The sequence below is a fragment of the Struthio camelus genome, chromosome W, assembly GCF_040807025.1.
Source record: "Struthio camelus isolate bStrCam1 chromosome W, bStrCam1.hap1, whole genome shotgun sequence".
Lineage (NCBI taxonomy): Eukaryota > Metazoa > Chordata > Aves > Struthioniformes > Struthionidae > Struthio > Struthio camelus.
In genome coordinates this window covers 10486046-10502745 of record NC_090981.1, presented here as the reverse complement: position 1 = coordinate 10502745, position 16700 = coordinate 10486046, and the positions used below count along the sequence as shown (strand labels likewise).

Genomic DNA, 16700 nt, shown 5'->3' with positions numbered 1-16700 from the left:
GCAACAAAACACCTAAGCCTTTGCAGGATTGGATCTCTGAAATGTAGCTGAAGTAAAACATTTTCATGTCAAGCATTCTCTGTGCTTTACACTCAGTAAAACATTAATTTTTACTGTCTTTATCTCTGCTACTGGTAGCCATGTTACTGTTACTGTGAATCTTAAGCTCCCTGATAACATTTAATTTGAACAAGTTACTGTGTAGTTTTAAGAGTTTGAGAAGTTATGTTATCTCATGAAGGGTCAGAGGGGTACAGAGATTGAAAATTAGGTGTTGCCCAACACTAAATGTTCTTAGCAAGGAAGTGGAGAAAATAGAGTAAACCCTGAGGGCAAAAAGACTAGACAAGCCTTAGGTTAGCCCAATGCTACTTCATAAAGGGGTAAACAAAAGTTTTTGCTGTGATGTTCCTGACCCTGAGGGAGCACTGGGTTTTGAATACAAAGGCAAGTGAGTCAAGGCCCTAAGAAGTAACTTTTAGTTTAAGTAAAAGTTAGGGCATAAAACACAGGTTTTGACCTGAGCATAATATACCATGTGAATGTACCACAGTATGCCTTGTGCTCCATCCCACACAATATATAAATGCACAAACTGGAAAATGCATTTAATTAACTGGGAACTCCCAGAACAGAGAAGCAGTAACTACTACTTATTGCCGTAAGAAAGGGGATGACTATATACCATTTATACTTTACAGATATTTGTGACAGGAGAAGAGTCTCCCACCTATTGTTGAGAAGGTTCAGAACTGAAAGACAATCTGTGACAGGTCTTATCAATCTGTGACATGTCTTATCCCCCAGGGGGGATGAATGGATCCAGTCTGCTCAAAGAAAATGTTAATTCACTGGGTTTTCTGCCACAGAAAGGTCACAGATAAGAGTGGGGAGTCCAAGTCTCTTGGATCAGTAATGGGCAGCTCACATCACAACTGATTTTTTCATAAATAAGAATGGGGTTTCAGTGCGAATGTCTTTTGCATAGCTTTACTTATAAGTCAAATGCCTGAAGCCAGTCATCAACAGCAGTCCACCTCTGTTTTTGCTTTCTTAATCTAAAAAGAGAGGTATAACACCCTGGAATAACACTGTCAGAAAACAGAGGCAAATCAGTACCAGACATCTTCAGAAAGGCAGTCTGACAGACATACACTATGTTTAGATTTTTTTTTCTAAATCAAGTCATCTCCCTGAGGTACTAATCTATTTTCATAAAATTAAAAGCAAGATCATCTTTGGGAAATGTAAATGGATAAAACAAAACAAATGCCGTTTTAATTAGTCAAAAACTGCTCTTTTTTATGCTTTCTTTCATTATCTTTATTATTGTTCTTTTATTAACTTTTAAAAGAAAAAGCTTGAATGTTTCAGTTGTACAATCTTTCAAAGTCAAGGAAAAGCTGAACAGGAATTAAATTGTTTAACAGCTCATATAGAATGACTCTCAATTGATTTACACACAAACTGCTTTGGCAGGCTCTCTGGGGAAAAAAAATGGTATTTCTTTACTAGGTCCTGAGTAAGCCATGGTTATTAGCCAAAAAAATAAAATGTAAACTTAGTCGATCTCCCTTCTCTGTCATATTTCTAAAAGTAAATACAGTATGCTTTCAAAAATTCCCAATAACATGAACCTCAAAATTTGAGTTGCTAAGTTTCTTCCAACTCTTTGAAATCACTAAAACTGAACCCAGGTTATTGAACCTTTAAGATCATCCTTCAAAGGAACCCGTATACACACATCATTCTACTTCCCACAGGGAGTCATATTACCTTGAATGGGATTTCATGCAGCAGTAGAGTGCCACGCTTAACATTCTGCAAAACAAGAACCTTAAAAACTGAAGCTCTTTGAGGTCCAGCATCTTTTAAGTGACTGGAACCTATTTGGTGCTTCAAAACTAAAACAAACAGCCTTCATGCCCTTTTCTCATATGCACATTTTTCCCTCTTTCATTTTTTCCACCTTACAATCAAATCTGCAGACACCTTAGGAAATATGCATAAAGCGGAACAGTGGTAACGAGATGCCAATCATGTTATTTGTTGGCCCCTTCATTTCACACGCTCCTCAATTTATTTTCCTTTTTGGTACCTTGTTGTCTGCTGTTCTGAGATGGTGTAAGACTGGAACTGGAGCTGGAACTGGCAGGACTGGGATGTTCAGACTTGAAACAAAAACACTGTAATGAATACTTTTGCTCAATACTAAAGAAAGTTAGTTTCATGCATTTTGACAAGAAAACAAGCTATCAATAAACTGAACAACACTCAAATCATTATTCCAGGTGTCAGAGTCAAGCATTATACAAATTAGTAAGCATGCAACATACACATACTACCACACATCATATACAGAGCTTTATTAAAATATGCTATAACAAGAACCTATCAATGCCTTGTTTGAAGAGCTATACAGCATGTGGGCCTAATTGAGTGTCATAAAATGGACCTAAGGCTGTATTGTGGCCTTGTCAGACTGTAGTTGAAACTTTTTCCCTAATAAATCATAATTTAGCAGATTCTAAGAAGGAAAGATCTGAGTAGAGCAAGCTAAACAGAAAACCCCATAACAGTGTTTTGGGGTTTTTTTTGTTTTGTTTTGTTTTTAATCAAGGAAGTCTCAAGTGGTAGATTTAAAATACACCTTTCTGCTCCTATTGGATTTCTCCTCATCAGACTTCCCTTTCCTATAAAAGCCCTACAGATTTTAATAGGGATTGAACCAAAAGGATTTCATTATTATAAACTGAAAATTATTCTGAACCTACAGATTAGTGGAAAACCAGATATTTACAACAGAATTATTTAAATAAAAAGTTTACATCAATTAATAGGGAATTACAATCCTGTATCATGATTCTATTCATTGGTTTTAACTGTTCTTCAGAATGACATATTCTCCTTCACACACACACAAACAAAAAAATCCCTCACCCTTGCTGAGTACCAAATGGTATTCTCATAGTAATGGCTTACAGGATGAGACCTTTTTGGAATTTGACTTTTTGACTCTGTCTCCAAACAGAGATAAACATTTGCAAAACCATATGAATAGCAGCATTAATATCTTTAGCTATTTAAAAATGACACAACAGATTGCACTGATGAAGAACAGTCAATGCAAACTGTAAAGACATCAATCTTCTTGCCTTAAGTTACTCTAAATCATTTGGTTTCTCTGGACATTTCTGCTTTTTGCAGCAAAATTATCAGCTGAAAACTGGTTTCAGTGGCTTGCTATGAACTGTTTTTTTTTCCCTTCAATACAATTTATGTGGAAATTAATAAAGTAACTTATGTAGACTCCATTATAAATATTAAGATTCCATTAAAAAGGAAAAAGCAACAACAGAACCAAATCAAACACTAGAAGGCTATGAATATTTGATTTAATACTTTAAGAATTGTTAAGACTGGCAAAAAAATCACATAGGTGAAGAGATGTCTAACTAATAAAACTTCACTACTTTCCTTTTGTAATTTCTGGTGTACTGAATCACTAGTCCAAAAATGTAAAAGGGCTGGTCTTGCTCATGTTATCAGGCATACTGGCTTCAGTGGAACTCCTCAGCATCAAGAACTTCCCCCAGAATTAAGTGATTATGAGACAGGACTACATGAATGAAAATCTATATAGTTTGTCTAATACTTTCCTGATATTTAAATGATATAATTTTACTCTGCTTAAGCAAAATCACTGAGAAATGAAATTGCAGGAACTCCCAGTGCAACACAGATCATCATTCTTTCTATCCTTTTAAAAAGGTTTCTTAATGCCACCTTGAAGTCACTTACAGGATTTGCTTCAACTGCCCTCTCTGGAAACTTATTCCAAGAGATACAGATTAGCATAAATATGAAAAGTGTTAGTTTCTGGAAATTAAACTTAGCTTTATCTTTTCTGAGAAATCCAGGGTGAGCAAGCACATGGAGGACAGGGCAAAGAGCTGCTTTTAACAAAGATTGAACATTAACAGGGAAAAGATTACTTTTTAGTAGGAACTAAAGGTTTTAGTAGAGCAACCCTATCTATTTGCTGTTCATTTACTTAAGTTGGCTAACAACCCCTGGTAAGGATGGAACAGCCACATCTCCTGTGCCAAGCATCCATGTCTGCCATAGTCAAGGGAAGATACAGTTTTGGACTCCCATGATACCATAAGCCTGAATTAAGCTGACTGTACCCTACCCAAATTCTCTACCACCACATGTCCTGTCAAGCAGCTACATTAGAAATTAACCTAGAACTGAAAAGGAACCCTGCCTTCTAACCACTCACAAAAGTTGCTTACAGATCACTGTTTTCTGAGGGAGGGGGAAGAGCAGAGTGGAGATTGAGTGGAAAATGGAAATATTTAGGTATAATTATGATGCTTAAGGAACTACAAATTATGTAAAACAGTAAGTTAAAATTAAGGAGCTGTAAAATGTAGACAAGAAACACCAAATTCATTCATTTTGGAGAAAAGAAGTCAAATGAAAATGACAATTTATGTATCTACAGAAGCTAATGTAGAACTCATTCAGCAACTGCACTTCTACTGCATATTGCTATTATCCACTTCAACAAATAACCTCACTGTCATTGTTAGATAATTCTTGTCTGAAACAAGACTGTAAGTAATTATGACAGCTAATTGTATCAATAACTAAGGTCATATTTCTCACTAAATGACTTTTAATAGAGATCAGGTCTTCTAAAAGCTATATATCTGTATGTATTTGCATTTAGGAACATTCATTTACAAGTAATATGACTCTGTACCAGCTGCTTAAGTAAACTTAACACATTTCCTCCAATAAACAGTCCCTCTAGGAGAAGAAGAAAAAAATCCACAAATTAAACAATCCTGACCTTGGGACATAAATTCTAGAGACATTATGCATTCAATCAACACTCTATTCTAATACCAGTACATAACAATATCATCTGCTTCAAAATACTGTGCAGCTCTTAACAGCTATTGACCCTATCCACCAGCATGTAAGTCCAGCCTTACAAGGGAAAGTGGTATTATTTCTACATATTTCCACATATTAAAGGAATGATATACCGAAAAGAACAAGCTTCATTAGAAGATTAATATGCGGCCCAGGAGTCAGAGGAATTGATCCCATGGGTTGAGATCTTTAGCAAGTTCCTCCTCAGAATCAGACGATTTAAAGAATACTTCTGAGAGCTTTTCAGCAGCTTTTGTTTTTTGATGTATTGCAGTATTTGTGTCTGTTATAGTCTCCCTATGAGTTCAGAAATTTATTTTAAAAAAAAAAAATCCCACAACTCCAGAATTCCATGACTCTAGAAACAGGATCTTAAAAAGAAGCATGACTGTTAAGAGAAGTCTCATGGAATCAAATCTACAGTTAAAATGTTGAGTTGGCAGCACTGAGTGGAATTCAAGTCAAAGATAGATTTGTCACTGATAGGCGCCACACAGGCAAGCGTGGGACTCAGGATGGTGCAGCCCATAGAAGAGGGGTTTGCTCTGGGGTGCTCCCCAAGAGTTTAGGAACCCCGGGTGCACCATGGCCAGAGCCACCACACTGTGGGGTTGCCGTAGCCTCATGAGTATAGAGCAAACCTAGTCAGCAAAGGAGAAGTGACACCGCAGACTCACACTGTAAGTATCTAGGTACTGTGGAATTTCATACTGATAGCTGCTGAATGTGTGCACTGATAGTTGCTGAATGTGCACACTGATAGCTGCTGAATGTAAGGAGCCTGAAACATATCTTTCATTTAAAAGTCTGTATCCAGAAGAGACCACAAACCAATCATTGTAGCCATTTGGTCTGAACAATTGTACTGGATGAAGCAGGACTTCAAGAATGGTAAGAAGTGTGCAAAATATACTAGAGGAACCTAAAAAGTTATAATTATTACAAGCTAAAGAATGAAAGCTAGATCTCTGGCTCCTGCACACGTACACAGATAAGCGGCAGGGAGAGGGAAAGTACAGAACAAATACTTTTAGATTATTTAGCCAAGCATCAATTTGCATACAGTCTGGGCTCCTAAATTCAACATTCGCCCAACTCCCAAAGACTTCTCAGGAAAAATAAGCCAAACTAAAATCCAAAACAACTGATCAAACTGGGTTCTATGAGATTACTAGCCTTCACAGCAGCTTCAAACTGCTTTAGCAATAGGAAGAAGGCTTATTTAGAGTTCTTAGAGCTATTTAGCCTAATCTGAGCTATTTAGCCTAATCTATATCTTCAGTAGGCCCTCTGTACTTATCCTTATTATCTCCTGCATTTTTCTCCCTGAAATATTTTGCAAAATAAAACACTTTCAAGATGTAGAATTAATCTCTAGTAGACATTTTAAACACATTGGTTTCTACAAGGGACATCCCAAATTAGGAGACAATCATTTCAGGCACACAATCAGAGAACAGTACTGAACGTTTGTAAGACACTACTATGCTAAGGCATGCATCCATCAACATATTATCTACACAACAGGTCATCAAATGCTGAAAAAATTACATTTTTTTAATATTTTGATTCATGCAGGAAACCAATGTTACTTAAATTAAGCCTGAAGCCAATTTTGATTTTGGTTTCAGGTTGTACTCAATCTGCCCCCCCTCATTACCCCCACATCCCCTATTCCAAGTTGTGTTTAATTTTGAGGTGGTTCAAACCTAACTTCAAATTAAACTTTGCAAACATGCCAGAACTATGTTTTTGTTTAATTATTTACAAAAGATTTGCCCTTCTCTAGGGTCCTTCCCACTGAAATGTATATCCTTTTTTGAAAAAAAAAATCCTTTTCCTTTTATGCACACACATTTTTAGATTTACAATTAGAAAATTAATTTGAGACACCACTAACTTATAAGTTCAGAAAAGGCTGCACCTAACTTGAGCATAATTCAGCCTCCTGTGCATGTCTCTACTGACACATTTACAAGATTTCTTCCATAGAACATGGTAGCTTCATTCCATACATGAAATGAACAAGCTCAATAGATGAAGCAGGACTGCATAGTAGAGAAGGCTGGTGCCTGTAAAAATATGTTTACGGAAGAAATCTTACTGATGAGGAGATGGGAAGGTACACAGTAAAAAAAGACAAAGGATTGCAGGAAAGAATAATTTCTCTTATAAAGCAGCTGAATATCACAGGAATGGATTCCATTCCTATGACATACTGAATAAAATGAAGTTTGAGTAAGCTAGAAGTATACATGGTCACAGCATGTTCCTCATCAGCTTAGTACTCATCTTGAAACAGGTGGAATATGAAATAATGGAAGTACTCAGAGAACTACAACTGACAACTCTGTTCTGAATATATAAGCAATGCTATAAAAGACTAAGCACTATATAAAGGCCTAAGCTGTCAAGGAGCAGCAAGGGCTAGCTGTTCCCTAAGGGAAGGCAAGCCAGGAGCCAAGGGTGACCCCAGCACAGAGGGTGCCCTCACCAACAGGTCACAGTCTCACAGCATCTGAACACAACAGGCAGAGCAGGGTGCTGGTAACAGGGCCCACTGACAGTCCCAAACAAGGCAAGGAATGAACCAGGTCCAGGGTCCATCCAGGGAGTCCAGTCAGGAGCAGGCAAAAGGAGACAGGGCCAGAGACAGGGCTACAACATACATCCCAGGAGGGAGAGGGCATCCAGGATACAAGCTACCTACAACATAGGCCTAAAGTCTATCTAGGAAGCAGGGCCAGAGATAGGACTGGAGAAAAACAGACCTACTACATAGCTCAGGCAGGGAGTAAAGGCCCAGGCCTGAGCCAAAATGGGGCTCCCGGGCCCATGGGCAGGAGGTGTGGGCAGAGGCCCCAGGTAAGGCTGGTCAGGGCCAGTAAGGCCTATTAGTTCCCTCAGGTCCCTCACACAAACTTCTCAAACTTGCCACTCAAATCTGACTGTATTATCTGGCCCACATTTCCCCAGAAGTTTTGTGGAAATACATTAATATTTGTAAAGAATAATATAATATGAGCAGCTCAACAAAGAATCCCATAGGGAAATTAACAGCTCTGTATTCTGTCCAAAGTCTGAATTATATGCAGAAAATAGCAAATAGGGCTAAACAATGGAAGATGAAGCTATCCTAAATAAGTTACTTGTTTAGTGAATACTGTGTATCTTGTGAACTCGATGCAAAAGTCCTGTGGGGAGAAAGTATGCAATCAATGACTGAAGATTGTATATATGTAATTTGGGGAAGGGCCAAATTAATTTGACACAGGCAATCTTCAGCTGGGGATTTTCTGTTTGACTTTACAACTTTAATAGCTTCTATTTGAAAAAGCATATTATGTAGTGTATAGATAAAACTGTCACAAGCCAACTGGGCACAAAGTAGACTAAACCCCCCAACTTTAGAGCTAGATAAAACTAGAAAATTTAGCACAGGTATTAAGAAAACTAGGGAGAGAATTTCAGTCAACCAGTCTACATTTTCTGGTCTATTATTGGGCAAATAGAGATGACAGAGGATAGGTGGTAGCAGTGTTCTGGCTAGCCCCAACAGCTGGTATGTGGGAAACCAATGCTTCTTGCTGGTCTTCTGTTGCCTTCTTCTCTCATACACTCTGTTTTGTTTATCACTGTTGAAAGGGGCAGATGCTAACGCAGTCCCAGTTCACTGTTTGTGAGAGTGAACATACAATTTGCTATCACTTTTGATGTAGTAGGAAGGTTGTTCTTCTAAAGTCTCTCAGCTCTGAGGTCCTGATACTAGAAATGTATACGTTCTCATTAACAATAAAACTATTAGAGAGCCATCTAACAACATGTACTTTTTACGTATGCTGTTCTGCACTACAGCACATTTCCATACCATTAGAGATCTGCTCTTAGCAGGAATCGATGACTTTGCAAATTCTCCATAGTTCCTTCTCATTCCTATATAATTCAAACTCTTCACAGATCCCTCCCAGTACAACCCTATACTAAACATGTAGTATGTAGAAATGTCACAAAGCCATGTACACCAGGTAAATACTTTCCTAAATCTTTGAAAACTACAACAGTTTTGCTCCTAAAGTGCTGCAAGCAGATTCCCCATACTATGCCTTTGCTATTCTAGATCAAAAACACCCAAAACCATATCCCAGGAAAAAAAATACTGTTTTATAAAAATTGAATAGCTAAACATATGTAGAAAGCTAGTATAGCTGCTAGCGCACCATCACTATCAGCTCCCTCAGTTTTACAGCGTCTCATTATATTTGCTTTTTTCTTCTAACCTACTTCCTGGGATTCAAGTGCTTATGTGAGAATCTCAGTTTTCATTAAAAAATAAGCTTCTATATCTTTTGGTTACAGTGAAAAGCTGGAAGAAAAAAGCTCCTTGTCACTCCTTTGCAGATTTAAAAATAGATTTCTAATACTATGATATCAGTTTTCTATTATTGGAAACAGTGATATTTTCTTACCATGTAATCAACTACAATATTTATGCAACTGTTATATCAGGAGTAACAAGTTACTACCACCAGATGAGAACAAAGAAAATCATCTCTAGCAAATCAGAATAACTAATATTTCTGTTTATATTTAAACTAAATTAGACCCAAACCATTACAGTGCAGTATAATATAATTCTAATATAAGGGATACAGGTAACTGAAGTTACCATATTATTAAAAACTTGGCTAAATTAATATTTCTTTCCTTGTATTATATCCCTAATGAATATCAATCTTGTGTTTTATAGTGTCCAAAGGATCAAAAAGGCTGCATATGGCACTAACAAATCAAGTAGTACTATCAAATATACAAACTATTTTCTTTGGCTAAAATTGTAAAATTTTACTTGCTAAGGTTTATCTATTCCTAATGGCTTATTACCAAAACAAATTTAACTCATCAAGAACACTAAGAATGGCTATTTCCTTTGTGGTCCCCCTCCTTGAACTTGTGAAACTTTGAGATCTAATTGTTATTGTCTAAAATCTTCAGAGCATGGTTTTTCACTTGATAATCCTATCTACTCCTGAGATTTTACTCTCCTTATAGAAGGTGCATACACAACAGACGCTTTCTTGAAATCATATGCTTTTAATCCTTGGAATAAAGTTATATCATATTAATTAAGGTCTGCTAAATCAGTATGGGCAATGGAAAAATATTCATAGAATGAAAGAAACTAAAATAACTACAACTACAGTTATCCTTTTCCTGTCCTGGTTTAAACAATAATATTTCTATAGTTGATCATTCAAATAATTAAAAATGTACTGGTTGGATTGGTATGCCATTTCCTCCTGTTATTCATGGTAATTGCTAAAATGAGCTCACACAAGGAAGTGAAGATTTTTTATTTTGTCCCAAACCCCATTCATCACCAACACATGATATTAAAGCATGAAAATAAGGTGGAAATCTCTGCAAGTCAATGGTTTTCTAATCTAAGTTATGAATGCCAGGGCCACTGATTCAGTTAGTGCTATCCCTGATGGCCATTACCCCAGATATGTGAAGAATCTTCCCTTATGGCATTAAGGCATCAGAAAAGCTGTTTACTTCAGCTAAAAAAAACAGCTCTCCCTATGATAGGGGATATATTATCAGTCTCCTTTAAACATTCTTACATAGTTCAGAGGTAGCAATACAAGTTTTGTGAATACTTAAACATATTTAGATAAGTGTAAATCATTCAATTTCTCCTTATCTTCTGTTATCTTAAGCACTGATTCCTAAAACATGGAACATAATTTAATTTTGCCAGATGGTTTACAGCATAATTGTTTACAGCAAGCAATTCCTTCACAGAAATTCAGATGTATATCAGAGAAATCTATAACATGCCTCAAGACAATTGTTAAAAATAAAATTAGAAAATAATTACATATACTAATGCTCTCTAGAACTGGGTGCCCTTACTCTGCTACACCTCTGAGCAAGATACAGCTAGATTAAACCTGCAAACAGTTAGCACAATGAGGCCTCCAGAATGTGAAATTTTGAATGGTGCTCTCCAATCAGCAGGCAATAATTCTACATGTCCATGAGGTATACTCTATGCACAGTAGTACTCTGTTTGGGCAGTCCTTTTTGTGTCTTGATAAAATTAAATTTGAGGGGGTTACTCAGTCTTTAAAATGTAAAAAATAAATTGTGTGTTTACTGTATGTTCTGGAAAATTCCTCTTAGTCATCATTCTAGATTGTAAACTTCTGATAGCGTGGAAGTAAAATGCTTAATGCCTGGGGAAGTAAAATAGTTAACACCTCATAGGCCTCTGCAGGCCTATCTAGCAAAAAAGCCATCTGCAATGACCTTGCTGAACTCTGTGGTCCCAGCTATCAGAGGAATGTACTGTCTGTAAAAAATTGTACTATCTGTATTGTTGGAGCTGCCTCTCCTGAAGTGATTCACTCCCCTTTTCTGTTTATCCACACACCTGGAGTCCTGTGACGGACAAGTCTTATAATCCAAAGGTATATTAACTCTGTAACGGCCTCGTTAGGGGAGTTCATATCCACAGAGGCTGTCACTCTGCTGCTCTGTGTTCTCCCCTAGAGCTATAGCAATAAACTGCTGCTGCTCTGACCTCAGCCTGAATTGTATTCCAGTTATTCCACAACAATAGGAAATGATACAAAATTAATCCATTGAATTTCAGGAGATTTGGCAGCAAACCTTCAAAAGCAGCAGCTTCATTTAAGACTGCACTATTTTTTTTCCTGATAGGCCTAACAAAATTAGTAACAAATAAACAAGAAGTATTAGAGCAGCTAATACTGCAATTCTGCAGCTATTACAAAGTTCAAAAGGGGCAGCTCCAGCCTGAGGAAACATTCCACTTGGGTCCAAGACTAAATATATTTTCCTATTTCACACACGAGTTAGCAGCAAGGAATATTATGAGAACATCATCATATTTCATGATCATAGACAGCAAAAACAAGATCAAGCACTTTGTTATGCTGCTGCACTGTCCCATATAGGAAACAGGCAGATAGAGTTTTCTTTAACTAAAATGTCCTATTGTTGAATTTTTTCTCAAAGTGGTTTAAAAAAATCAAAAGATGAAAGCATAAGCTTTGGAGTTTTCAAGTGGACAGTGCTATTCTCCCTCTGCCTTGATAAAGCCATACATCTTATATTCTTTCCCTTCCCCTCCCTGCTTTACACACTTCACAACAAAGCCAGTAAAATAATTCCTTGGCCAACGTGTGAGATTTTTAACTGTCTCAATGTACTAAGGCTCCTGAATAGCTTTGCTAGCTCATATAAATGCTACTGGGACTCAAAAAGATGTACAATGTAATGAGTGAGCACCAAGTCTATTTATTGCTAATATGCAACATATTTTAAAACACTGATGCATTTGAAAAGAGATACAGTCAACATAGCAGCATAAAGAAAAATTGAGACTAATGTTTGACTCTTGCAAAAAATCAGAGTAAGCAAACAGAAAAACAGAGCTAAAATACATAGAGATGCAATATATTATCAAACTGACTACAGAGAGGTCACCATACATGTTCACATCCTTCAGTTATATGTAGAAAGGTTACTAAAAAAGAATAAAATGTTTACAGCTAAGCAAATATGTGCTTTGCTTTATTTCCAACTGTAAATTTATCACGGTATTTGAAGCTCAAAGTAGGGATTGACCACAGGAAATTAGAGCTGGCTTTCTTAATCACCTGTGAGGCAACAGTAAACTACCTTGGCTGTGTACTCAAGCCTAAAGTTTTAAGGGACAGCTCAGAGGCTGGATTAGCTGTTAGCAGATGCACTTTATCACATAGAAAAGAATCCACCTCTCAAGTACTTGATGTGGACAGAGGGTACAAGAACTATGTCTTGTACCTCAAAAAGGTTAATCCCAACATTTCAAGTTTGAATGCCTAGAACTAGGAACTTCTATGTAGAACATGATTCTCATTTTCAGAAGGGTTGAGCACACGCTGCTGCTCCTCCGTCTGAAATTAAAGTGCATTAGATGTAAAGCTGCACCCCACCTCAGTTCACTGAATAGGGGCTACAGCCAAAGGAAAGAAAGCAGGGGTAAAGCATCATTGCCTTCCTGCAATATCTAATGAATACAACAGTTCTTGAGGGCCATCGATGGGGAAATATGATTTGGCAGAGCACTCAAGATGCTCTAAAACATACTAAGAAACAGGCTGCAGTCAAGATGGTTTCATGCTGAGAGGTATTAAAAACTGCTCGGAGCCCAGTGAACAGAGTCAAGCATAGCTCTGACATTGTCCAGAATCTGGTCTGACCAGAATTATTTCCACGTATGTTCTAACGATACTTGACATTTTGGTTATGACAAGGACTCTTCAGAATGTCATCTTTCATCGTCATCTTTCAGAGATGGGATCCCCCTTACTAAGCGGGGCACAAGCATCTTGGCCAACAGGCTGGCCGACCTGGTAAGGAGGGCTTTAAACTAGGAAAGACAGGGGGAGGGGAGAGTTATAGGGACCACGCAATCCACAAAACAGGGCTCGAGTTGGGGGGGGGGGGTACCTCAAGCATTTGCATGCAGGCAAGAAAGTACCTACAAGACAACACTATGGGGAAATCTCTTGCACCCTTTCTGGGAAATCAGCACACGTGGGTGCCTCTTGCAGTGTCTGTACACAAATGCATGCAGCATGGGGAATAAACAGGAGAATTTTGAGATCTGTGCGCAGTCACTATGATCTCACTGCAATTACGGAGACATAGTGGGATAGCTCGCATGACTGGAATGCTGTCATGGATGGATACAGGCTCTTTAGGAAGGACAGACCAGGAAGGCAAGGAGGAAAAGTTGTCCTTTACGTGAGAGAGCAGCTGGAATGCGTGGAGCTCTACCTAGGGGTGGACAACGGGCTGACTGAGAGCTTATGGCTAAGGATTAAGGGGCAGACTAACATGGGTGACACTGCTGTGGGTATTTGCTACAGGCCACCTGATCAGGACGAAGAAGTCGATGAGGCCTTCTTCAGACAGCTGGAAGTAGCCTCACGATCACAGGCACTGGTCCTTATGGGAGACTTGAACCACCCCAATACCTGCTGGAGGGACCACACAGCAGGGCAGAAGCAATCCAGGAAGTTCCTGGAGAGCATCGATGACAACTTCCTGATACAGGTGATGGAGGAGCCAATGAGGAGAGGTGCTCTGCTGGACCTCATACTTACAAACAAGGAAGGGCTGGCTGGAGATGTGAAGGTCGGGGCAACCTTGGCTGCAGTGGCCATGAGATGGTGGACTTCAGGATCCTGCAAGGAGGGAGCAGGGCAAAGATTAGGATCACAACCCTGGACGTCAGGAGAGCAAACTTCGGCCTCTTCAGGGACCTTCTTGGAAGAATCCCATGGGATAGGGTCATAGAGGGAAGAGGGCTCCAGGAGAGCTGGTTAATATTCAAGGATCACCTCCTCCAAGCTCAAGAATGGTGCATCCCAGTGAGCAAGAAGTCGGGCAAAGGTGGCAGGAGACCTGCATGGATGAACAAGGGGGTCCTGACTAAACTCGAATAGAAAAAGGAAGTGTACATGGGGCGGAAGCAGGGACAGGTAACCTGGGAGGAATACAGGGATGTTGTCCAGGTATGCAGGGATGGAGCTAGGAAGGCCAAGGCCCATCTGGAGTTTAATCTGGCGAGGGATGTCAAGGACAACAAGAAGGGCTTCTAGAAGTACATGAGTAGGGGAAGGAAGACTAGGGGAAAGGGGGACCTGCTGCTGAATGGGGTAGGGGCCCTGGTGAAAAAGGATACAGAAAAGGAAGAGATGCTGAATGCCTTCTTTGCCTCAGTCTTCACTGGTAAGACTGGCCCTCAGGAATCCCAGGCCCTGGAAACCAGGGAGAAAGTCTGGAGAAAGGAAGAGTCTCCCTTGGTGGAGGAGGGTTGGGTTAGGGATCACTTAAACAAGCTGGACATCCACAAGGCCATGGGCCCTGATGGGATGCACCCACAAGTGCTGAAGGGAGGTGGCGGATGTTCTTGCTAGGCCACTCTCCATCATCTTTGAAAGGTCATGGAGATCAGGAGAGGTGCCTGAGGACTGGAGGAAAGCAAATGTCACTCCATGTGACACCATTTCCAAGCATATGAAGCACAAGGTGATCAGGAGTAGTCAGCATGGATTCACCAAAGGGAAATCATGCTTGACCAACCTGATAGCCTTCCATGATGGAATGACTGGCTGGGTAGATGAGGGCAGAGCAGTGGATGTTGTCTCCCTGGACTTCAGCAAGGCTTTTGACACTGTCTCCCATCACATCCTCCTAGGTAAGCTCAGGAAGTGTGGGATGGATGAGTAGACAGTGAGATGGATTGAGAACTGGCTGGATGGCCGAGCTCAGAGGGTTGTGGTCAGTGGTGCAGAGTCTAGTTGGAGGCCTGTAGCTAGTGGTGTCCCCCAGCGGTCAGTCCTGGGTCCAGTCTTGTTCAATGTATTCATCAATGACCTGGAGGAAGGGACAGAGTGCACCCTCAGCAAGTTTGCTGATGATACTAAACTGGGGGGAGTGGCTGACACACCAGAAGACTGTGCTGCCATTCAGAGGGACCTGGACAGGCTGGAGAGCTGGGTGGAGAGGAACCTCATGGAGTTCAACCAAGGCAAGTGCAGGGTCCTGCACCTAGGCAGGAATAATCTCATGCACCAGTACAGGTTGGGGGCTGACCTGCTGGAAAGTAGCTCTGCAGAGAAGGACCTGGGAGTGCTGGTGGACAAGTTGACCATGAGCCAGCCCTTGTGTGGGCATAACCATGTGCCCTTGTGGCCAAGAAGGCCAATGGTATCCTGGGGTGCATTAGGCCGAGTGTTGCCAGCAGGTCGAGGGAGGTGATCCTGCCCCTCTACTCAGCCCTGGTGAGGCCTCACCTGGAGTCCTGTGTCCAGTTCTGGGCTCCCCAGTACAAAAGAGACATGGAGCTACTGGAGAGAGTCCAGCGGAGGGCTACAAAGATGATCAGGGGACTGGAGCATCTCTCCTATGAAGAAAGACTGCAAGATCTGGGCCTGTTCAGCCTGGAGAAGAGAAGACTGAGAGGTGATCTGATCAACGTGTACAAGTATCTGAAGGGGGGGTGGGTGTCAAGAGGATGAGGCCAGTCTCTTCTCTGTGGTGCCCAGCAACAGGACAAGAGGCAATGGGCAGAAACTTAACCACAGGGAGTTCCACCTGAACCTGAGGAAAAACTTCTTTACTGTGAGCGTGACAGAGCACTGGACCAGGTTGCCCAGAGAGGTAGTGGAGTCTCCTTCGCTGGAGATATTCAAAACCCGTCTGGATGTGATCCTGGGAAATATGCTCTAGGTGACCCTGCTTGAGCAGGGAGGTTGGACTAGATGATCTCCAGAGGTCCCTTCCAACCTCAACCATTCTGTGATTCTGTGATTCTGTGTCAAGAGGATGGGGCCAGACTCTTCTCCGTGGTGCCCAGCAACAGGACAAGAGGCAACGGGCACAAACTGAAACACAGGCAGTTCCATCTGAACATGAGGAAAAATCTTCTTTACTGTGAGGGTGACAGAGCACTGGAACAGGTTGCCCAGAGAGGTTGTGGAGCCTCCATCTTTGGAGATATTCAAAACCCGCCATCTGGACATGGTCCTGGGAAAGGTGCTCTACGTGACCCTGCTTGAGCAGGGGGTTTGGACTAGATGATCTCTAGAGGTGCCTTCCAACCTCAACCATTCTGTGATTCTGTGATTTGAAAATATGCATCCATCATTCTTGATTGAGAAGGGAACACT

At 40.2% G+C, this 16700-nt stretch overlaps 1 protein-coding gene across 2 annotated transcripts in view; it reads right to left on the bottom strand.

The window, feature by feature from the left end:
* The window catches only part of LOC104145901 (protein AF-9), a 138156-nt gene that overhangs the window by 43587 nt on the left and 77869 nt on the right, over positions 1 to 16700 (bottom strand). For both annotated transcript variants that reach the window (XM_068925631.1, XM_009677691.2), the window contains exon 7: positions 2099 to 2171. In XM_068925631.1, coding sequence (XP_068781732.1) covers positions 2099 to 2171 — 73 coding nt within the window. The remainder of the gene's footprint in view (positions 1 to 2098; positions 2172 to 16700) is intronic.